The sequence below is a fragment of the Myxocyprinus asiaticus genome, chromosome 42 (genome assembly GCF_019703515.2).
Source record: "Myxocyprinus asiaticus isolate MX2 ecotype Aquarium Trade chromosome 42, UBuf_Myxa_2, whole genome shotgun sequence".
Taxonomy (NCBI): domain Eukaryota; kingdom Metazoa; phylum Chordata; class Actinopteri; order Cypriniformes; family Catostomidae; genus Myxocyprinus; species Myxocyprinus asiaticus.
This window is the reverse complement of record NC_059385.1, coordinates 14,732,027-14,757,206: the sequence shown is the minus strand read 5'-3', so window position 1 is coordinate 14,757,206 and position 25,180 is coordinate 14,732,027. Positions and strand designations below refer to the sequence as shown.

The 25,180-nt window shown below is 37.4% G+C and overlaps 1 protein-coding gene across 3 annotated transcripts in view; it reads right to left on the bottom strand.

Annotated features, from left to right (window-relative positions):
• The window catches only part of LOC127432502 (mediator of RNA polymerase II transcription subunit 13-like), a 138,851-nt gene extending 122,177 nt beyond the window's left edge, over nucleotides 1-16,674 (bottom strand). Inside the window, exons 1-2 of one of the 3 annotated variants that reach the window (XM_051683644.1) lie at nucleotides 16,089-16,674; nucleotides 8,332-8,566 (exon numbers count right to left, since the gene is read on the bottom strand). In XM_051683644.1, coding sequence (XP_051539604.1) covers nucleotides 8,332-8,566; nucleotides 16,089-16,154 — 301 coding nt within the window. In that variant the 5' untranslated portion in view covers nucleotides 16,155-16,674. Of the gene's footprint in view, nucleotides 1-8,331; nucleotides 8,567-12,338; nucleotides 12,384-16,088 lie in introns of those variants that run through there. The other 2 variants (XM_051683645.1, XM_051683646.1) reach the window with 2 other exon arrangements.
• Between the last annotated feature and the right edge of the window lie 8,506 nt (nucleotides 16,675-25,180).

Sequence of the window (25,180 nt, the reverse complement as noted above, 5' to 3'; positions counted from 1 at the left end):
CCAACAGATCTGAAATATTCTTCTAAAAATCTTCATTTGAGTTCAGCAAATTAAAAAGTCATACACCACAGGGATGGCATAAGGGTAAGTAAATGGTGAGAGAATTTTCATTTTGGATGAACTATTCCTTTAATTTACTGCACGTGTACTTTCAGTATACTTAGTGTACTTACGAGTAGAGTTGCCACGATATCATAATTTTCACACCAGTGCGGTGTTGACGTTCAAACTGACTAACTGACTAATAGCGGTATTACCGCTAGTTGGACGCTAAGTGGTACTATGGGGTAATTTTCGTTAAGCAATAGCCTACACAATAACACAAGGCAGCTTGATTTCAAACGTTGAACTTCATTTGTATTTATTTTAAATAAAATTCAAATGAAACTGAAAAATATTAAGTGCAATTAAAATGTGTGTTGTTCCAACTTTTTGAAAGAAGGCTTTTCTCTTTGGCAACGAACCTACTTCATCTTTGCATTTTCTCCATCATGGGCTACCGGTCGGGTATTTTGTTGTCTGGCAAATACATCACTTATTGTGGGTTGTTACGGGTTTAATGTTGGTGTTTTATTACCTTTCAATCCAGGACCCAGTTTAGCTGCTTCGGAAGGTTATTGACTTTGAATGTGTGTGAATAAATTAGTTTTGTTCCCTCCTAGGGCTGGGCGAAATACAAGAAATATGCTCATAATATTTTTATTTAAAAAAAAATTTTTTTAGCACAATATCCAATTACATCATCAACCCCCCCGGCTGAGTGATCGGTAAATATTCTTGCTTTAGTGATTTTGCATTGACAATTAAATTCATTTATAAAAAAAAAAAAAAAAAAAAAAAAAAAAAAAAAAACTAAAACCAAAAACATTTCTAAATTCAAATTGCATTTCAAATGAAACGTAAAAGCAATTAAAGTAACGAAGTGGTCAAAAAAAAAAAACAACATAACCACCTTTCAACTTACCCGTCTATCGCAACAAGCGGAAAATTGCTAATAAAAATTAAGATCTAAAAACAATTATAAATGTAAACATAATTATTATGATGATAATAATCAATTAAATATAAATCATGGTTCGAAGTGAATGTGTTTTTGTATTATTTTATGATTTAATCACAGATGTATAGGCTATATATAAATTGGCGCTGCAGAGTTGTGGTCACAATGAACTGCTCTGTGGAAATAAAGCGAACTGAACTCAGAGCACATCCTGAGCTGAGATAGTCTGAGGTTATTTGCAGCATTCTCATAGACTATACTATTCTTGCTAAATTAATTTCAGAAGATTCTGAAAACTGAAACATTAAGGAGCCAAATGGCTGTTTTTAGTCGCCAAATCACAGAATTGCTCGATTTAGATTGCTGTTCAGAAACAAGATAGAAAGCCGAAGAAAAGGAAGACAGCTGATAACACATTAATCTGAGGTTTAATAAACGGTATATATAGTTGAGAAGTTTGCATTACCTTTTGTCTCATAAATGTTCACACCCCTTTCATTATTTATATAAATATAAGAGATACAAATTGTTTTAGTACTGCTCTTCAGAATCTACACTACAGATATTTACATAAAGTATAGTATGCATATAATGCCAGACCGATTTATTAGCCTTTCACAAATATATCGGTAACGGCATATGGCCAAAAACATGTATCACGCTAAAAAATTTCATATCAGTCGATATCGATAATTACCATGATAAATGTCAAATCATTATTTCTTTCAAGTTTCAAGGCAGATTTTTGCTCCTGAGTGCAAGTTGAAGAAACCTGATGGTTAATTGTGGTTTTAAACTACTCTTTATTGTCAGAACATGACAAACACTTCATTTCACAAATCTGAGGTAGAATATTCAAAGCATTAATAAATGATAAAATCTTTTTTCTACATCAAAATATACACGATAACAAAATAAATATCTTAATAGAAAAATTAAGTACTGCAGTGTGAATCTGAACAGACATGTGAACTATCATATTAAATATTTAAATCAGCATGTATTTCAGTTTCAAATATTGCTTCATCATGCTTGTTATCACTAACCTTTAAGCACAAAAGATTAATACAATAAAGTAAAGGGGCTTTTCCACTGCACGGTACAGCTCGACTCGACTCTGCTCGCTTTTTGGAGGTTCTCCACTGTGGATTGTACCTGGTACCTAATACTTTTTTTTTAGTACCACCTCGGTTGAGGTTCCAAGCAAGTCGAGCCGATACTAAATGTGACGTCAAAACCCTGCAGATCACTGACTGGTCAGAGAGAATAGTCACTACCAGCGTCACTGGATTTGCGACACGGGACATCAACCCGCTAGTTTTAAAGTTAGCAACAGCGATATCATTTGTTCACGCAACTTTCAAATTGTAAAAAGAAATGGCTGTGCGCAAAACCACGCCGTGGTCAATAAACAAGGTGCAGACGTTCCTCTCTTTAGCGACGAACGGAACGACGCAAAACGAAAAAGTCCTTCAGGAAGTTTCTCAGCTGTTGGCCGCACACGGCTACCACCGGACCAACCAACAGTGTAGGGAAAAGTTAAAAAAAAAATTAAAATTGACTACAGAACCATCAAGGACCACAACAGCCGGAGCGGTTCAAACAGAAGAATGTGGAAGTGGTTCGACCAAATGGACGCTATCTATGGCAATAGATCAACGAGCAACGGGAGGGAGAGTGCCCTGGACTCGCCGTTGTTGGAGTCCACGATGGAGGAAGGTATGTTTTGTTACGTTAACTCAATATTCTGCTTGAAAGCTTCACTTTATTTAGTTGACCAGCTACTGGAAAGCTTGCTTCTAAAACAACCAGGCCAATTTAACTGTTACATTTGTGTAAAATCACCATGCAACAACTGCTTTATGCAGCACAAAGAGCTAGTAGCTAACAGCTGTCAGTAATGTTTGTGTCTCGTTTAAGATGATATCACAGCAGTAGAGGCGGCGCAACTATGACGATCAGCCTATAATTCCACCCACGTTGAGGCGGCACTAAACTGCAGTGGAAAAGCAAACTCAGAAAAGTAAAGCAAGCAGAGTCTATTCGAGTCGAACCGTAACGTGCAGTGGAAAAGTGCCATAATTGATTTGATTCTTTAAAGTCTTTTCTTTTTATTATCATCATCATTATTGTTATTACAGCTTTGGCAACGCAGTGTGGGACTTTATGCTAATAAAGCTATGGAAGTAAAGAATGGAATTGCATTGATTTAACGATACAAAGGTGGCCAAATTGGCGTAATCTAACCAGCAATTACTTTTTACAGACATTTGACGCTCATGCTCCTCCCCTCAAGAATGCAGGCTAAAACTTACCAATAGCCGCGTGTAGTCAATGTCCAAAACACTGAAGCTGTGTCCATTTGTTACGTGAAGTGGCTTTTACCATGTTTGAACCTCTATCAGTTGTGATGCATACTTGGTCTTCACTCAACCCCCAGGAGGCGAGTGCTTCAATAATTTCTGGGGCAATAACTTCACCTGTATGGTCTTCAGGAAAGTAAGCCGTTTGAAGGCATTTGCTCTGAAGATTCCAGTCTTTGTCTATAAAGTGAATAGTGAGGCTCATATAAGGCTCAGATGTGTGACTAGACCACATATCAGAAGTAGAGGCAAAGAATGGCACAGTTTGCAGCTGCTGCTCTACCATCTCCCTACACTCCGTATACAGCCGGGGAAGTGCAGTCAGTGAAAAATGTTTCCGGCCAGGTAGCTCGTATCTGGGGTCAAGGACTCTGATAAGCTTCTTGAATCCCTCATTTTCAACAGTGCTAATAAGAAAGCATGTCTTTTGCAATGCAATATGTAACTGCATTTGTGATGTCTTTGTGTCTTTTAGTTTTTTTGTCTTAAGGTAAGGTGCTGGAAAATGATGATACGATAGTTTGCTGCTGTGTAGTCGCACTGAGTACTGGCCTGGTGCTTGAAGATGGTCCACGTCCACTAACAACAGTCATTTGGGACTGTAATTTCTTACTTTCTGCATATTCTAATGGGTGATATTGTTTTAAATGATGAAAAAGGTTTGTGGTGTTGCCTGTACACCGTTCAACCGAACAATTCCGGTCACTGCATTTACAAAATGTAAATTTGAAAGTTTCCCCTGAACTTGTATTGCAATATATGGGGTAACACCACTGCCGCTGTTTATCTCTGGACTCGTCAGGTGTAAATGCTCCTTGTTTTACAAACTGCCTCTAATTAACTGGTAGTATCAAAATAGTCAGCATTTGACAGATACTAAACAGTACTACTGATGTTTATTTAGCTATTTATTTTATTTGAATTTATTCTTTATTTAAATGGTCAGCCATTGACTGATACTAAACATACTGATTTTTATTTAGCTATAATTTTAATTTATTCTTTATTTAAATGGTCAGCAACTGACTGATACTGAACATACAGTACTGATGTTTATTTAGCTATTTATTTTATTATTTATTATTTATTTTCTGTTCATTTCTAGAATTTGTTGACAATGTATAATAATAATGTCAAATAGACCTTTGCATAGTCATACTGGTGCAAAATCAGTGTACAATCCACATAGAAAAGGTCTGTTTTCATTCCAGCTCAAAAATTAACTATATCGTCCACCATATCGGTAATCTGTGAATTTCCCCCTCTGAAATCAGTATCGTCTCAAAAATCCCATATCAGTCGGGCTCTAATGCATATAGAAGTGTGTTGTCTTCTTGAGCATCAATGAATGTTTTCACCTTGTGTAATAGTTGTGTACAAGTCCCTCAATAGACCTTTTTCACACTCCGGGCTTTGGAACGCAGAAGTAAACGACTGTAGGGTAAACTTCAACAGTGGTGAATGGGAGCCCAGAGCAAATATTATTTTCACTTACCCATTTGCTCCAAGAACAAAAGAAAACATCCACCATTACATTTAAATGACTTTCCAGAAGAAAGAAATAGAGAGCAGTGGATTAAGACAGTCAGATGGGAGAAGATGCCAAATTTAATGTCACTCTCGCAGCAGCTGTAATCGAAACACTTTCTCAGCTGTGGTAATTCATGTTTAAAACTAATTCCAGGGTAATATAACAGAAAGCATAATGTTATAAAACTACACTCAATATTTGAAAAAAATCATCATATAAAAAGTTTGCTAGAATTACGCTGCTAAATAAGGCGGAAACGTGTACTCACAGTCTGTGAAAAAGGTCTATTGTCCTAAGTGTCAAAAGTTTGATTATATATATATATATATATATTTAAATTGTTTTAAATATTGCCTTAGTCTTTCTTTACTGTTACCGGATAGCCCAGACACAGAGACTACAAGAGTGCAAATTGAATGAAATCCCAGATGCAGTTTATTGTGCTACTCCAATCCCAACCAACAATTACCAGAAGAAAAAAAAGTTGTATACAATATGGGACTTTTAATTATAAAGAAGCCCCAAATACACATGGGACTCTTATTTTGAAATGTCTGCGCTCCCAGTTGTGAACTGATGGGTGATTCGCTGAGAAAGTGAATCTGATTCAAACGGCTAACCTGAGCTGCTGAGTTCAAACTCTCAGTTCTTTTTGGGTAATTCATGAAAAAGTTCCGATTGAAGAGTCATTTGTTCACGACTCTCGCACGCTGGGTTTTTGTTGCGTGCAGTGCAGCGAGCTCGTCAGAAACAGAATGGGTGAAAAGCGGCGCAAGACACACTGGTTGTGCTCACTCTAAAGATATATTCAATAACTCACAAGATGATATCTGATGAAACCACATATGAACGCACACAACCCAACTGTCGCCAATGGCGACTAGATTTTAAATTATTGTCGCAATCAATTATTTTTGGTAATTTTCAACATTTTAGTCACGGTCTGGAGTCCTGAGACTGAAACAAAGAGAGTGAGAACCTTTTACATACGGTGTTCCACGAGATTGCACGCCTCCGAACAAACAGCGAGTCAGACATGCGCATAGACGGCTTTTCTGTCATCTGATCTTAAAAATATAATAAATTGTGTTTCTTCAAGTGCGTGTCTGTGTGTCTAACAGCATTCCTTGTGTCATTCCGTATCCGAGACGTATTACAGTTACCCATCATGCACATTATATTCGCTACCTACAATTAAACGTCTTCTGTCAGTGCCCGTACTTTGCTGCATGTGTAATTTGATACGTTGGTAAAAAACATCTGTCTTTCAATGCTTTATTTAGGTTCACTTATCATGGGTCGCAAACTCTTCATTAGGCAACTATTCTTTATTTAAGCCTATTCTATTCGTTAGGCTATTGTATTGATATTGGAAGTTCCATTCATAATGTTTCCCCTTTTTACCCGGTATGAACTTTCACACCGGTGTTGTCCCTTGTACCGAGTAAAACCGGTAACACCGTACACCGTGGCAACCCTACTTACTAGGGCTGGGTATTGCCTGCCACCTCACGATATGATACGCATCACGATACATATGTCACAATACAATATATTGCGATACATCACAATATCATGGTTCGATTTCCTTATGATTCAGATGCTCTCAATTTTATTCCAGTAAATATTGGTATATTTCAGTTATGTCCATTTTGCTTTCAAATGAAAGAAATTCTCTCAGTTAATGTTTTTCATCGCTATGGACACATGTTAGCTTTTAAAAATATAAAAATGTCATGCAGTCCATCAATAAATATGATGTCAGAAAATTGCATGTGTGTGTTTGTTTAAATGCCTAATTTGTCCTATTTACAAGTATTTACATAAATATGTAGAACAAGCTAAAACCCGGTACTGTCTCTTTAAGGACAGGGACTTTAACGCAAATGGAGTCGAATAGCTTGTTTACAGTATTAGTACCATGTCTGATTAGAATTAAATATTTTTGTTGTTTTTTTTTTATCATCAACATCTATCTGTAATGACCAAAGATGGAATTATAAGAGACATTATCCATGACAAATGATTGCATGGATCTCATCTTTGGACATATTACAAGGCAAACCAAATTTTTACTCTCAACACGCAGTGAAAGGATGCTGAACTCAGTGCTGAACTGGTGAGTAAAATTTTAAATATTATCAGGCAATGGCTAATTACAGACATTTTAGGTCGCTTGTGCAGGTGCTATATTCTCATTGTAAAGTGCTGCACATAGAGTTAAAGTTCGCTTTTGGGATTTTAAGAATCAATATCGATATAATCAAATGAAGATCGCGGTTAGTCGGAAAATCAATATTTTTGCAGGCGTGAGAGGACTAGCGTGTCCACAAGAGAAACAGGCTCTCTCGCGCATCATAGAAGCGTCTCTGACTGCACTAAGAAACGCCGCTCTGAGTTTGCACTTATTTAGACGACCTGCTTCCTCTTTATTGAACTGTTGAACATGATGCGAATACACAAAAAGTTGAATAAAAATATCGATACAGGGATCTAAAGTATCGATACAATATCATGAGGAAAAGTAATGAGATATAACGATATTTGATAGTACTTTCTTGGGTAAGTAATAGGGCTGTCCCAATACTGAGTAATATTAGGTAACTACATGTACTTAATATGGGTTAAGGTTAGGGTTGGGGTTAGGTTTAGGATTAGTACCAAGTAATTACTGTAGTTGTTGTAATTATATAGTAAGTAAATATAGAACAGTACAGCAAAATAAAGTGCAGCTGAAATATCCATGGCTTAAAGATTTTACTAATTTCCATAGCTTGATCACAATATTCAAATTCACTGATATTTGTAGGATTTCAATGACCGTGGACAGCATTACACAAACTCACTACACTTGTTTCTCACGATGCAAAACAAAGATCTCAAAGCCAAAGCAACAATAACTCTCTAGGGGTCAGGTGTGTTTGTGTGGGTTTGCATACAGAGAACTGATCTTAAAAGAAAATACAATCACAAAAGTATCCTTACACAAAGTTTTCACATCAATCCTAGAGAAATGCACGACCAGCCGCACCGATCAACAGGTGCTCGCTTCAAATAAGACGAATAAAACACCTTTACACCAGTTTGTTCAAACACAAGCAGAAGGCTCTTTTAAGACCTTCTATGATTTTTATGAAAGGGTTCTTTTAAACATTAAAAATATGATACCGTGCATAAACTTAATAGCATACTCTTCAGGTTTATCCGCAAGTGACCGACACCGGCTGTTAAAACTAGGACTGAAGCAACAATAACTGAACATCTTTACTGGGGCCTACAGCACATTTTGATGACTAACTAAAATGCACACACAAAGAGTGTGTAGGTGTGAGAGAGGAAAAAAAATTACAAAGCCCAGAGTTGATAGAGACAGAAAAACAGAGTGGGTGGAACAGGAAAAAACAAACTAAAAAAATGCTTGATGCTCAAATGCTTACCTATGAGCTCGTGGTGGATGAGCTCAGAGAAGTTAGGATCATCGCCCCACCAGAAGAGCCAGAGCTCCCGGCGTCCCTGCCTCTGGCTCCGCCTCCACACACTCAGCACATCCGCCTTTAGACAGCGGCTGAAGCTGCTGAGGATGGGGTCCTCCTCGGTGACAGGGAACAGCATGGGCGCTGAAGTGGGACCGTGCCAAACGTACCTCTTCCATTTTATCCCCGTCAAATCAGCCTGCGAGAGAAAGAAACACCCGTGTAAGCTTTTGCAATAAATTCACTCACTACCTGTGAAAAAACAAAAAAAAAAAAAAAAAAAAAAAAACATATATTCAGCAGCACTTGAAGAGCAACTAAAAGTCTTCTGGTCTATTATGTGATTTTATGACTACAGAACACTATAAATGTGGTGACCAACAGCACTAGAGCTATGAAATACTTAATGGATCCAAGCCCAGGAGTTAAATCTTATCTTAATGACACACTGTAAGATCAGCCACACAGAGAGAGATACAGAGAAGCGAGAGCAGGAAAAAGGAGAGTGAAAAATAGAAATACAAAAGAAACAAATGTCTTGTTTGTTTTTAAAGCCATCCTGGGATCTATGACAATTCTCATGTTTAGGGCCGTCACAATTATGAAATTTGGCTGACGATTAATTGTCAAACAAATAATTGTGATTATGATGATTAATTGTCTCTTTGAGGGCTTTCACGATTGTCATATAAATTGTCATATTTCTTAAGGTGTGCTTTTTTTTTTCTTAACATGTGTTTCATACACCTTAAGAAGTCATTTTTATCCTTTAAGTTCTCAGGATACAGGGTCAATTGGTCTAAATCCGAAGCTTTGGCTCTGACAGCGTACTGCCCAGTAACGGCTTTTCAGCCAGGCGCCTTCCAGTGGCCCAAACAGGGGATTGAGTATTTGGGCATTTTATTTCCAGTAAATTTGTGTGATTTAATTAGAATTAATTTTGACCCTTTAATAAAAAGGTTTTCGAGCGATGTGGGCAGGTGGGCTTCATTACATTTATCTATGATTTTATCTATGATATGATTAATTATATTCCAAAATTCAACTACCTGGTACAATCTCTCCCAGATGTTCCCCTCTCTTATTTCAAGCAATTTGATAGCATAGCAAAGTCCTTCATTTGGAATGGGTAACGTCTCAGATCACATCTCAGTAATTTGCATAGGCCGACTGACAAAGGTGGGCTAGGCCAACCCAAGATTTTGTTTTATTATTATGCATTCGGTCTCAGACATTTAGCTCATTGGTCGCTTCCACCTGAGAGAGACCCTCCATGGTTTTGTATTGAACAGGAAGTTCTTGCCCCTATTTTGCCATTACAAAGCCTATCAAATTAACCGGAGAAGTTAAGTCACACCTCTTTATCTCGCATTTGCATGCGGTATGGGCAAAAGTGTCCAGAATGTTTAATTCGGACATTTATTTAAATGTTGCTTCGAGCATATGGCTGAACCCAAAGTTATGTATTAAGTCCCCTTTCTGTTGGACAGTGGATTGTGAGGGAGATTAATACGCTCGGTGGCCTATATAAGATTGGAGTGTTGAGATCCTTTGAAAATTTGGTTCAACATTTTAGGATTCCCAGATCTCAATTCTTTAGGTATTTACAGCTGCAACACCTGCATTGTACTATTTTTGGGAGTAGCATACACCCCCCTAAAGCAGCAGATACTCTGGAAGTGGTGATTACTGCTTTTGGAAAAGGTCATGAGGCATCAGTGTTTTACTCCCTGCTAATTCAGAGTCTGGGGGATGGAGCTTCAACTTCTCTCAAGAGTTTACGGGAGACAGATTTAAACTTGGTATTGGAGGAGGGAGTGTGGGCTAGGATTCTAAAAAACATCAAATCTACATCTAGAGATGCAAGGGTGCGCCTTATGCAATTCAAGATTTTACATCGATTCTATTGGACCCCCTCTAGATTGTATAGGCTTGGTCTTAAAGACACATCCACCTGCTGGTGATGCCAATCAGAAGATGGGGACACAACCCATGTTTTTGGTGGTGTGTTAAGATCCAAGAATTTTGGTTGAGGGTTCAGAGTTTTATGTGTGACGTATTGGGCATTCAAATTTCATTTTGCCACAGACTCTGTATTTTAGGTGATGGGGCGGTCATTAATATAGAGAATAAGCACATAAAAAATTGGGTCCTAGCCGGTGTTATGATTGGCAGACAGGTCATCCTTAGGGGATGGAAGTCAGCTGGTGCACCCTCATTTCAGGAGTGGTGCACAGAGATGAGCAGGGTGGCGGCATTTGAGGAGGCGTCGCAAAAAAGGCTAGGCAACCGGGAGTTGTTTGAAAAAAAGTGGGGCAGTTACTTAGTATTTTTGGAGGGCTCTCGGGGAGGGGCTTTGGAGAGGGACTTATAGTTTTAAATGTATTATATATATTATATTTATATATATACACACACGTATTTATTTATTTTATCTGCATGTGTACTCGGGCTTGGCCACAGGGATGTTTGTTGGGGGTTGGGGTGGGGAAGGGAAATAATGGGGTTTGAGGGGGATAAAGTTTGACTCTGTACATTAATGTTTTGTTGTGTTATGTGTCATGCTGAAGGAGCAGCCAATAAAAATGTTAACCTGAAAAAGAAGTCATTTTTATACATTTAAATGTATAAATCAAATAATAAAATGGGGATATATGATTTCCTTTTACGGCTTTAAAAACTTTTGAATGACATGAAAAATTATGTTTTAAATATTAAAACATTTCTAAATACTTAAAATATGTCTCTCTTTTTGGTCAACTTTAGTTTTGGTCAATTTTTCATTTATAATGTTGTTGTTTTTTTAACTCATTTTATATTATATATTTTTTTATTAAAAAATAACCATTTATATACACTGATCAGCCACAACATTAAAACCACCTGCCAAATATTGTGTAGGTCCCCCTCGTGCCACCAAAACAGTGCCAACCTGCATCTCAGAATAGCATTCTGAGATGATATTCTTCTCACCACAATTGTACAGAGCGGTTATATGAGTTACCGTAGACTTTGTTAGTTCGAACCAGTCTGGCCATTCTCTGTTGACCTCTCTAATCAACAAGGCGTTTCTGTTTACAGAACTGCTGCTCACTGGATGTTTTTTGTTTTTGGCACCATACGGAGTAAATTCTAGAGACTGTTGTGCGTGAAATCCCAGGAGATCAGCAGTTACAGAAATACTCAAACCGGCCCGTCTGGCACCAACAATCATCCATGTGATTATCTAATCAGCCAATCGTGTGGCAGCAGTGAAGTGCATAAAATCATGCAGATACGGGTCAGGTGCTTCAGTTAATGTTCACATCAACCATCAGAATGAGAAAAAAAATTTGATCTCAATGATTTGGACCGTGGCATGATTGTGCCATCCAGTGAGCGGCAGTTCTGTGGATGGAAATGCCTTGTTGATGAAAGAGGTCAACAGAGAATGGCCAGACTAGTTTGAACTGACAAAGTCTACGGTAACTCAGATACCTTCTCTGTACAATTGTGTTGAGAAGTATAGCATCTCAGAATGCTGTTTTGAGATACGGGTTGGCGCTGTTTTGGTGGCATGAGGAGGACCTACACAATATTAGGCAGGTGGTTTTAATGTTGTGGCTGATCGGTGTGTGTGTGTATATTATATATATATTTATTATTATATTATGCAATAGTAAAATAATTCTGTCCTAGTTTCTTCACTTTCACATGTTATTTTAATGCTCTGATTAAACCCATGAGCCCTTATTTGTCATGAAGCAAAACCTTTGAGATTTCGTTTCCTCACTTCATCACTCCAAAGAAATAGAGTGAGCATGCGTCTCCACATCTGTGTCACTGTGTGTCATTAAAACTGCGTGTATGAACCCGCTATGGCCAGGATAATTTGTCATTACAAGATCATTTAAAGTGAAGCCTTGAGCGCTTTGCATTCTCTATCAAAGTTGTTTGTTTATATTTTCGTGGGAGTTTGGTGCTCCCTTCACCTGCTCTTCTGGACAGGAGCTGGTTGACATCCACGGTGCAGCTTAGTGACGGTCGGACTCGGAGTTCAACTGAATGATACACAAACGCACCGTTCATGGCATTTATACAGTATATTCGCTTAAAATTTCCTTATTTGGGCATTCAAATGTGATTGGAATTTGCATGCCCACTAATCGTGGTTATCTCAAATAACCGTGATCAGACTACCTGAGCTAACATTAATTGTTCAAACATGCAGAGACATTGTGCACATCCTGATCAGCTTAATTGACTTTGGTAGTGCAGGTCACAAGGACCTCAGTTTTTAAAACAGAACAAGACAAAAACAAAAAAACAGCTATATATCAAAGACTGCACATATTTACTGTTACAAACCAAAAACATTGTGCAGCCTTGACCATCAGCAAGCCTAACAACTGTCCTTCTCACTCTTGCATGCCCATTTAACAAATTGAAAGTTCAGTTGTTTATCATTATGTTCTTCATAACTATCATTTGTTGCAAAGTGAAACTTCTTGCAGCTGCTGTTCCAGCTATGGAAAATATTTCCTTTTCACTTTAAGAGCAGATACCAAACACCTGCAAAATATGCAAAAGTGAACATCTGTGCAGAGGATTGCAGACAAATACAGTAGCAAAAATTGGTGGCACATTCGTTACTGAAACAAAAAATTTACCAAACACTTGCAGTCAGAAAGTAGACCATTGACAGCTGATGGGAAAAAGTCCAAATGGCTTTAAAAGCAAAGAAAAGATTAGCAGAACCTACAACTTAGAAACAAGTAAACAACCTCATGAAGAAAACACTGATGTATTCCACTTTTCCAGCATTAGTGGATTCTTGATGAAATTCAGTATGCTCTCATTTGTAATAACCACAATATGTACAAAAAAAAAATAAAAAAAATACCAATGGAAAGTGTGTGTGTGTTTTAAGGGCCAAAGTCCAAGGAGCCAGAGTCATGTTCAGCTTATGAAGAATTTGGTTCCTTTGACTTTCCACTTAAACTTGAGTGGTCTGTTGGGTCATGGCCTTCCACATTACTTCCTCCTCTTTCACAGCCTCCATCCATCCCCTCTCGTTTTTTTAACTAGAGCTTTACAAAAACTCCCCTGAGCATTGCCAAGAATGACAGCAGATGTTACTCATCATGAGAATCAAAGAAAGCAGCTCAGCTACAGGTGGAATGACACCAATAACCTCCTTTGGAATCCCCACACACATACATCCTTCCTTCTCTCTACTCCATCTAACAGCCCAAAATGGAGAAAACTATTGGTTGCTCTCACTCCCAAGAGATGCTTATCGATAGCATCTGTCTCACATAGCTTCAGACACTTACAAAAGTCAATCAGTGCCCAAAAAATCCCAATAGGCCCCAGAGAATTGACCAGTGACAGAAATATAGCTTCACATGCACCCCCAAAAATTTCAAACCACTTGAAATGTCAAACTCAGGTAATGAACAAGCTATCTGCAACGTGTTGCTTAAAGGGATAGTTCCCCTAAAAATGAAAATTCTCTCATCATTTACTCACTCATTCCATCCCAGATGTGTATGACTTTCTTTCTTCTGCATAACACAAACGAAGATTTCTAGAAGAATATTTCAGCTCTGTAGGTCCATATAATACAAGTGAATGGGTACCAAAACTTTGCAGCTCAAAAAGATTATAAAGGCAGCATAAAAGTAATCCATTGGTTAAATCCATATCTTCACAAGCGATATGATAGGTGCGGGTTAGAAACAGATCCATATTCAAGTCCTTTTTTACTATTATAGCCAATTTTACAACTTTCAAAAATTGCAATGACGATGTAATGTCAACAAACCTTAAAACCCTAAAATGACTGTAACAATGATGATTTAAACAACTTTACAGCTCAAATAACACGAGTTTTGACAGAAGAATTAATGTAAGTGCTTTTATAAAATTATAAGCTTCAAATTTGTGTTTAAAAACTCCAAAAACTGACCACATTCACTTTCATTGTCCCCATTCACTTCCATTGTAAGTGCCTCACTGTATCATTGATTGAGCTTTTTTTTAAAGAAAAGTTTTTTTTTTGTGGTTATCAACATTATGCCACAAATGCTGTTGATTGAGCATAACTTGTACTGAACCCGGAACATTCCTTTAAAGCGCACATCAGCAAACTATCAACCAGCACTAATGTGGAAAACATTAAAGTTAAAATCTGTTACAAACAGATCAGGCTAAAATCAAACTATTTGCACTGTAACAATGCAAGTAAATAAACTGAAAAAGAAAACTTTTGGGATGAAATCTTCATTAGATGCAACAAATGTTGTTGGCTGATAATAATTTGGGATTTTTGAAGACTCTTGCACTCAAACTTATTTAATAAGCATATTTACTCCACCTGGGTAGCTAATTGAAATACTGAAACTTGGATGGGTGTGTGTGTGTGTGTGTGTGTGTTATGAAAAAGCAAATGTTGTGTGCACTGAGGTGAGACCGAGTTTCCCATGAGCAGAGCCTTACAGTCCTGTGCTAAAATTACACCAAGCAAAACAAAACGGGGTCAAACACTTTAAGAGCTTACATGTACTGACAAATATGAAGATGAGCTGCTCTTCGTGATCATATTGTGTCCGTTTAATTAAATGAAAGTTGAAAACACAAGTCCTTGACACTGGGGAGAAAACTTAAAGGGTTATAATAAAGGGTTGGCACACCTGTAACTACATGAAAGTTTCTGGACAACTGCAATTATTCATATTCAAATCATCGAGCAATACAGTCAAACAAAGTGTGCAAACAAACTCTGAGTCAAGCTATCCATCTTCAGATAATATCAGAGATTGTGCTGTAGAAGTAATAAAACACAGCAGGCATTAAACTGGATAAGATGAAGTTATATAATTCACAACCTTGACTCTGTCAGTGTCTGTGTACTTGTGAGAGGCAGATTTCTAAATATGTCAAACATAACAATCTTTAAAAAAACTGTCCTCTCTAGTAAAGAAGCTTCATTAAAATTGCACACGTTTAGGAATGGCATTAGACTCAGTCTATAGTAATGCTAATGAGCTTAATCTAAGAACAATAGAAGTGTGAGTACAAGTTTGAGTGTGTGTTTAGGGAGCTGAAAAAGTCCTTTAAACATCCCTGCAGGCTCCAGGAACACCCCATCCATTTCCACCCTCATGAGATTGGGTAAAGCCAACCCCAGTACTAGTTATTTAGGGCACACACACACAAAGAACATTTTGTATCCAAAACTGTGTCAAATGTAATAGGTAAAATGCGCCCGTGCCTGTAGAGCGCCGTGTAAACACTCATGTAAACACCCCCCAAAATGAAAACACGAAGTTTGAACACGAGCCCAAAAGGGCTGGGTTTACTCCTTCGCACACAATTACTAAAATAGTACTTTTAAAAATTAGTTCAGTCATTTATACTTGCAAAAGAAAAATTGCTGCTAATATGAAACTTCAAACTTTCACTCTACCAACTCTCCTTGATACGTGCAATCTGCAAACCTGTTAAAGAAAAACACACACCCCGTATGCGTTAAGCCTTCTGGTGTAAAACACTATAGACATGTTTGATCTCTTTAACATAACTTACAAATACACACATAAAGGCAAAACATGAATCATGTGTTTGAATCACATACATAGGGCCCCGATCGCTCTCTCTCTCTCTCCACTGGGGCTGATGTTAGCACGCTAGGTGGCTAAAAATGGCTGCTTTTTCCTTTTAGTTTTTAAATCTCTTACCAGATAGAATAGATTGGAATGGCAGTCCTCCAAGCTGGCCCCGTTCGCTACGAAACAAGTACTCATCCTTTCACTGCTCGCTCGAACATCCCATCACCGGGGTTTCCATGGAAAATGAAAAAGAACGTTTCTCCGAATTCGAGTCGAATGTGAACGGAATTATTTTTAAACAATCGGTGGGGGAATGGAATTCAACAGCTCCATTCGATCGCTCGCGCCTCCCGCGTTCAGCCCAAAAATTCGTATAAAAAAAAACGGCCTCAACCGGCGTCGACGAGGCTGTGAGGGAGTAAATTACATGTAAAAACGGAGGAGGGGTACGTTATTAAAACAGAAAAAGAAAAGGGAGAGCAAAAAGAGGCAACTCTCCCCCCTCCCCCTTGGCTTGAAAACGGTTTTAGCTTAAAAACGGCTTTCTTATACCTCCATCCCCACCGAAAGCGGCTTAAAAACGAAACGCATTCCGCGGTAAAATTCGTCGAAAGGCGACGAGAAACTACATTTAATGGGTCATTTTTGTAAAAGCGTATTCTCGGTCTCTGTTCCTGCTGGTTTCCATTTGAATTCATGGATTCCTTTCTCTAATGGCGGCCACAGGGAGAACTCTGCCTCCTGGAGCCCATTGGCTGCTCGGCGGTCATGAGGGGCGTAACAACACTGCAAGTGGCCGTCACTGCCGCTGGGGGAGCCAGCGAGCAGACAAACGTCTTTACTGCTGATCAGAACGTAAGAGCTCGCGGACTTTAGCTTTGCGCCACCTAGTGGTGATGTCAAGCAACTGCATAGTACAGTTATTGAGGGAGTTCAGCATCACTTAGCATCTTTCCCTGAACGTGCCCTTGCATTTGTATGCAGCTCCACGACAACAGCGGCGTTTTATGTCTTAGAAGAGGACTATCAAAAAGAAATGTAATACACAGTGGAGTGTTAAACATAGTTAGACGCGCAGTTGGCTGAATGAGATAACATTCACTCGAGAGTTTAAGTACGTTGTATTCCGATGGACGTCATAATCAGATGGCAGCTTCATTCAGTGTTATTTCCTGAAGTAGTTAGGAGTAGTCTGATATATCTAACAGCCGCATCACTGTTTTTGAATGATTTGCCTTTTATCTGTAGATTTGTACAACGATTCAAGCAATACAGCCAACAGATGTCCACTGGATTAATCACACCCAGTAGAGAAAATGCACAGATAATGCATATTTGTCTGTAAAATTATAAGAGCTTTTGATTTGAAGAGTGAGGATGCGTGAAGGATCCAAAGGAAATTAGTTGGATTTGATGAGTGCTTTGATTTACAAGGTCATGTCTACACACACACAATAGATCTGTCAAAATTGGACATGCACGTCCCTCTCTCTTCCACTCACACACGCATAAACAAACTCTACACATAAATATTCCCACCACCCTGCTTTTTATATCTTTAAAATGGGGGGGGGGGGGATAGTACAATTAACTGTTATTACATTCTTACCTTTATGTACTGTGTATATATATATATATATATACAGTACTGTGCAAAAGTCTTAGGCACATAAGATGCTTCACAAAAGCATTTGTCTTAAGATGGTTATTTATATCTTCAGCTTTAGTGTGTCAATAGGACATGTACATTTTAGACTCCCAAACATTTCTTTTGCAAATAGAATAGAAGAAAAGAGAAGAACAGGGAGCCCTGCAACAGATGTGATGGTCCCCACAAAACCCCCCGCTGAATATTGAGTCAGTCTGAGATTACATGAAGAGACAGAAGCAATTGAGACATCCAAAATAGATAGAAGAACTGTGGTGAATTCTCCAAGAAGCTTAGAACATCCTATCTGCCAACAACCAAGAAAAACTGTGTCCAGGTGTACATAGGAGAATCGGTTTTGAAGGCAAAGGTGGTCACACCAAATACTGATTTAACTTTTTTTTATGTTTACTCAACTTTGTATGACGTTATTTTTACTCGACAATTTATGGCATTATCTTTGAAGACATCCTCACAGTGCAACATTTTTCACAAGTGCCTAAAACATTTGCACATTACTGTGTATATATATGCATTTATACAGTATAATGATTATTCTTCACCCTGTCAGTGTCCTTTTTAAGTCTGCCTGCTTGCCACACACACACACACTTTCACAAATTGTCACACAGGGCATATAAGATACACGTTTAGCAGACTTGGGACTCATCAGTGGTCAGTGGAATGTGTGTTAGTAGGAGATGCAGGGCCACAGTTTAACAGCTGACCTGTTGTTTGCACAGGCTAAGTGCTGATATCCTTCCTGCTCCTTTCAGCAAAAGTGGTGTCAATGAGGGATTCAGAGGTTCAAAAAGGCTAATGTGTGTTTAAATACAGGTGCTGACTCACTGCTTCATGGTATACAGTATATGCATACACACAAACTTTCTCTCAAACACACGCACACACTGAGACACACAAACACATTTAGCTTCTTAGCTATCACAAAAGGGACATATCATACAACATTTTTTTTTTTTTTTTTTAATTTACTAACAAAAAAATTCATTTAAATTTGCAGTTAAAATACCAACAGCTGTGGTTTCCTGAAAAGAAAAAGAAAAAACAGTGACCATGTTACAGGCTTTACAGGATGTAATTTTGATGCCTGTATATTTTACGACTCACTATGTTATATAATTAAATTATTTAAACTTGATATGTAAACCTTCTGGAACTATAAAAATCAGCTTTTTCAGTTTAAAATGTGTTTTGAATTACTGTGGTAACTACAAAAGGCCACATGATGACTAAATGTTCATCAAGAGTGACCTTTCCAGGAGTAACGACCAGTATGCACATAGAGAAACACAAAACACTATCAGGGTAACCCTTGTGACACTAATATGATGCAATAAACATTAACTAAACTGCATAAAATATGACATAGAACACCAAAATGTCCATCACTGATTTTAAAAATAAGAAGAAACATAAATATTTCCATAAAATATAATGAAATGTGATAGGTCACAGTCACGCAAGAACGCTCGATTATTGGTTTTCACCGTACGTTTAACAAGAGTTTACTTTAAAAGTAAATGCATTGTCTTGTTGAAAATAAATTAAGTATATTTTTAATAATATAGAAAATAGTATTCAATTTTTATTGCCAATTTTACAATACATTTTAACATTAAATCAATTATTAAATAACTCTAAAATATAAATGTTATAGCTCTAGTTGTACTGAATACTATGCATACTGCTTAGCAACTCAATCTAAGTAAATTGTGTGAATATAATTATTATTTTTTTTTGATAAATCATTAATTATTATATACATGATTTTTTAAATAGTGCACAATATTAATCTTTGTATTTCTCTCTAATTTAAAAAAAAAAAAAAAAAATTTGTCATCATTATTTGTTGTGTGCACTGCTCCTATTGTACCATAATTACTTGATTTATGGATCAATAAAGTAACTAACTTTCTACTTACTTAAAGAAATTGCTTTATTTATGAATTTATTTTTCCAATTTAAGACGTCCCCAACATTGTTGGATTTAGCTCACTTTTGTGCATAATTTTTTTTTAAGATACATTTTAACAACCTCCTTCATCTTGTCAAATGCTTCTGCAAAATTACTTTGCACATACTAAACTCATCATGAAAGTGCTTAAAGCATAAATGAGATGCTCACTGAGATTTTGGATCCAATTCTCAGCTGCACTTTCTCCCCTCATCAGGTGGGTGGATCACCCGCCAAGAGACACGCTGAATGAGGAGACACTGCTCTTCCCACCACTACAAACAGCCTGATACCCTGTTAACACTTCAAAGCGGACCAGAGTACACAGTAAGGGTTCACGGTTATCTTGTTAAGAGCTCCAAACCACTGAATGGGTCATTTAGGGGTTAATTGTGGCCCTGGCTGAGTTCTCGGCTGAATGTCCTTGTTTAGAAACGCTGAAGGAATGAACAAGCATCTATGCCCCTCTCATCTCCTGAAAATGCCCAGGAGTTGTTTCTGTTTGCAGAGAGGACCTGCTGATCACAGACGGAGGCTGTCTCTGACCATAAATCTGCTCTGAACCTTGTCAGATTATGTCAGTCATACTCAACACCCTTTCAGCTGAACTCTGGGAAAGCCTTCTCTTTTGTTGCATTAAAAAAAACAAAAAAACACGTAGCACAGTCTCACTCACACACAGTGAGTTTTAAGCAAGTGGAATGTTGGTCACCATTTAATGGTGGCTGAAACCTGAACAAATGCTGCCCTTCTAGTAAATGGAGGGAGGAAGGCAGTGTTCAAATTTAATGTTTGTGTACCAACCTGTCTATTTCATTTGGTCAGTTTTTAAAGGTAGTATACTGTAGATGTATCCTTTACGAGAAAAATCCAAAATGTTTGGAGTACTCCTTGACCACTGGGGTACACTGCCTTAGGAGGTGCCTTCATTTACAAAATGCTGCCTGTAAAGTTACTGACTAGGAAGTGAGGCTGCAAGACAGCTGTCTTAGTTTTCAGACACAGCCAATCTGTCACCCAGCTAACACATTTATATGTTCTTAGAATGTTTCCCAAGCGTAACATTTCATAACATTAGAGTACAAGAGGGCTACCCTGCCACAAAGACCAGCATAACCAGCATGAAATTCCCATTCTGGTCTAGTCTGGTTTATTATAGTAAGTGCAGGTTTGTTGCTGGTCTAATCAGTATGGTCTTTCTGATGAAGCTGGTTAAGATTTAAAAGCCTGGTGCAGTTACCAGCACACCAGTATCCCATGCTGGAGGACCAGCACCCAAAATACAACAGAAGCATGGTGATCAGCGATGCTGGTCTTTTCAGCAGGGTAAAATCACCCTTTTTTTTTCTGGTGGCAAAGTGTATCAATATTGAAAAAATAAATGTGTTTGGAGCAACATAATTTGTGGGGGAAAACAATAATGACAGAAGGTTGTTAATATATATATATATATATATATATATATATATATATATATATATATATATATAAAGGTGCACAATTTCTTGTTCATTTCAATCACATTTGCCATTTCATATCTCAGGTGTTCTATAAACAAATGAACATACATTGAGAATGGATCAGCCCCTTTGAGTGTTCTTTTTATTTATTTAAAGAATACATTTTCCCTTTTCCCTTTTCCCAAGATTTTTTTTAAAGTGTAATTTTATTTATTTTTTAACCCGAAATACCATCCATTCCTTTGTTAAAAAATCTTGCATGAACAATGTACAAACAATGTTACACTAAGAAATTATTTCCCTAACATTGTGAACTTTATATGGATACTAATAGCATCATAAAGATGTTCCATTAAAGTTATTATAACAACAATGTTTGTTTCTAACCTTTACAGCTTTTGCCAAAGTTTTTGGAATGTTCCCTGTTTGGAGGAGTGTCAGCATTATAGCATTGAGATTGCTTGTGTGGTACTGCTGTTAGTACCAGGCAGAGGCCATGACTGTTTGAATGGAGTAAACTATTGAACACACTGGAGATTAACAGGAACATTCCCCTGTACACAAATGCAAACATGACAGATGCTTTTGCTGTGCACCTGACGCAGGCAGAGGTGTTCTTCAGGGCTGCTACCTCTTCCAGCGACACACACAATGACAACAGAACATCCCTGTCGCTAAATAATCTGACACACTTTCCCTCTCGCCACAGTCTTTTCCTGTATCAGCACTGCTAGAAATCATGTTGCTCTGTTCCTCTCTCTCTCACACCCTCTCCTGTTCCTCCTGTCTCTCTCTCCACGAGTAGATAGATGAAAAGTGGCGGTATCACAGCTTCTTTTAGTTAAGCTGTAGAAACAGCATGAGATTAATAAATTTAATATGAATAGAGAGTTAATGAAAGGAGCCCCCTCCTCTTCAGTGTTTTCTGCCATCTGAGGAGGCTGAAAGTAACACCACTGAAAAGCAGGAGTCAGCAGAAACAGTCCCTGGATCGCAGACAGACTTTGACCTCTGCAAATTCCTCTGTGGCAGCTCACTCTGTCATTCCCTCGCAGTTCTTGCCAATAAACACATCAACACTTAGATTTGACACAACATGGGCAAATGGCATAAATATGTATTCTTTTGGTACATGGACAATAATTTGAATATGAAATAGCCTAAACTGTATAACTTGCATGAAATTAATTATGTTTTTATATAGTCTATACAGTTAATATTATGGGACTACATTATTAAATGCAGTATCTGTACAGCAGTGTCAAAAATATGTATTTATTTATAAGGTTACCATTTGCCCCATGGAATGGAATCAGGTGCATTTTTTCAGTTTTTAATGCAGAAATCTGACTGCTACAGGTCACTAGTGTCTGAAGAGGCTAATTAGATAGAATATTACTAAATATTTTCATCATATATTTTTCATAGTTGGGTAACACTTTACAATAAGGTTGTATTTGTTAACATTAGTTAACTACATTAGTTAACTAACAATGAACGACAATATTTCAGCACGTATTAATCTTGGTTAATGTTATGTTTAACAATGATATATTTGTTAATGTTAAAGGGATAGTTCACCCAAAAATGAAAATTCTCTCATAATTTACTCAACCTCATGCCATCCCAGATTTGTATGACTTTCTTTCTTCTGCAGAATGCAAATGAAGATATTTAGAAGAATATTTCAGCTTTGTAGGTCCATACTATGCAAGAGAATGGGTGCCAAAGTTTTTACACTCCAAAAAGTAAATAAATGCAACATAAAAGTAATCCATATGACTCCAGTGTTTTAATCCATGTCTTCAGAAGCGATATGACAAGTGTGGGTGAGAAACAGATCAATATTTAAATTCTGTTTTGCAAGAAATTCTTCCTCCTGCCCAGTAGGGGGCGTATGAATGAAGAATGTGAATCACATAAAACACAAGAGTAATTTAAAGTGGAGGCTGACTGAGAAAGGAGGAGAATTTATAGTAAAAAAGGACTTAAATATTTATCTGTTTCTCACCCACACATTTCATATAGCTTCTGAAGACATTGATTTAACCGCTGAAGTTTTATGGATTATGTTTATGATTACTTTTGTGATTTTTGGAGCTTCAAAATGTTGGCACCCATTCACTTGCATTGTATGGACCTACAGAGCTGAGAAATTCTTCTAAAAATCTTCATTTGAGTTCAGCAGATGAAAGAAAGTCACACAAATCTGGGATGACATAAGGGTGAGTAAATGATGAGAGAATTTTCCTTTATGGGCGAATTATTCCTTTAACAAATAGAACCTTATTGCAAAGTGTTACTCATATTTAAATGCGTAACAGAATTATATATAATATTATATATAATATATAATATTATGAATGTTAGAAAACAATTAAAATAGAGGAATTCAGTGTGCTCCCACATTTTAAATATTTGGGACATTTTTATAACTTTTGGTGGCATTTTTGCCCCATGCCCTGGTTAATGTCTCTGCTATACAAACTTTACATTACAGACTGAATATGTCTAATAAAATAGATTTAAAAAGCACATCCTCATTAGAGGTTTTATTATTATTATTATTATTATTATTATTATTATTATTATTATTTACTTTTGACAACTTTCTCTCTGGGGCTGTGAATATCTGATTTGTACTGTAGATATGCATCAAGATTTCTCTCTAAAACTATATGGAATCCAGAAATAACACCCGTGAGCATCACCTCAGCAAGTCCGCAGAAGTCCAAACATGCTGAGACGTCCACAACGAACAAGACACTGAGAAATCAGCCACCCACACAATTTGGCCCTGCTTTTCCCTCCACTAGTCTCAAAGGACAGAATCAATGACAAATGAAAACCACGGTCCTCTCTTAAATCAAAGCGTGCACACACTGCACTTCCACTGTGTGTCTGGGTTTAGGGACTGCCAATTAGACATGAAACAGTGGGTAGTGGTGTCCTTGCCAGGTTATTCTCAAGGACAGGCATCAGAGAGGCAGGCCTGCATGCCAGAAGGGGTTTGGCGGGGGTGGGGGCACTATACACACGGATGCTGTCACAGAGGACATGGCCACAGGTTGGCCGTCTGACCATAATTTTATAGTAGTTCAACATGAGATACATGCTGAATGGTAATGCAGGCATTCAGTCATACTGGCAATAACACATATATAGTACCCAACATTTAGTTTCCACATAAATTTACTCTTGGGAAGTACTTTTGGGCCCCATTGTGTATCTTACAGTCAAAGAAGACAGAAATACAGGGTTGGACTGAAGCACTATAATTTGAGTTTTTACAATATTTATAGAGTTGTAACTGGGGCAGTTTGCTGTGGGTGTGAGAGACTGGCTCTAATCAGAACGGCCAGCGTACACACATGTAATCAGCCAAACACTTCCTATGCACCAAGCCGCAGGAAAGAGTGAAACTACAACAGCAAATGGCCCAATTTAACAGGTGTTAACACAAAGAACTATAAAGTGCGACAAGTGTGTGATAAACTCTGATGATAAATTGTAATATGCTCTGTGGAGGATTGGCCAATGTCTAATCTGATGCTGTGTGTGTGTGTGTGTGTGTGTGTGTGTAAAATTGAAAATGGCTGAAATCAATATGGGTATTATAGCATTAGCCATGGAGAGATATACCATAAACTGTTTCAACATCCACCCTGGCAAAGCAGTTTACACACTTGCTCAGTGCTTATGAATAATGCATGCTCATATCAGTGCTACAGCAGAGCACTGTACTGTAAGCTGCTTTAATAAGTGTATGAGTAAAGTCACCTTTGATACTAATTCATACCTATTTGATAGATATATGGAAGTCTATGTGTGCGTGTGTGCGTTGATTATCTGGGTTTTTCTTTACGATATTACATGCTTGATTTTATCGTTTTACTTTATCTATTCTGCATATATAAACAAATGATACTTATAATACTACTACTACTGTACTACTACTACTACTACTACTACTACTACAAATACTACTACTAATAATAGTAATAATAATTAAAGTATTATTATTATTATTATTACTGTAATTATTCATACAAATCTACATTACTATTAATTATTATGATGATTATTATTAACTTGTCTTTCTGCATCATAGAGGCAGAATATTGTATCATTTTACCAG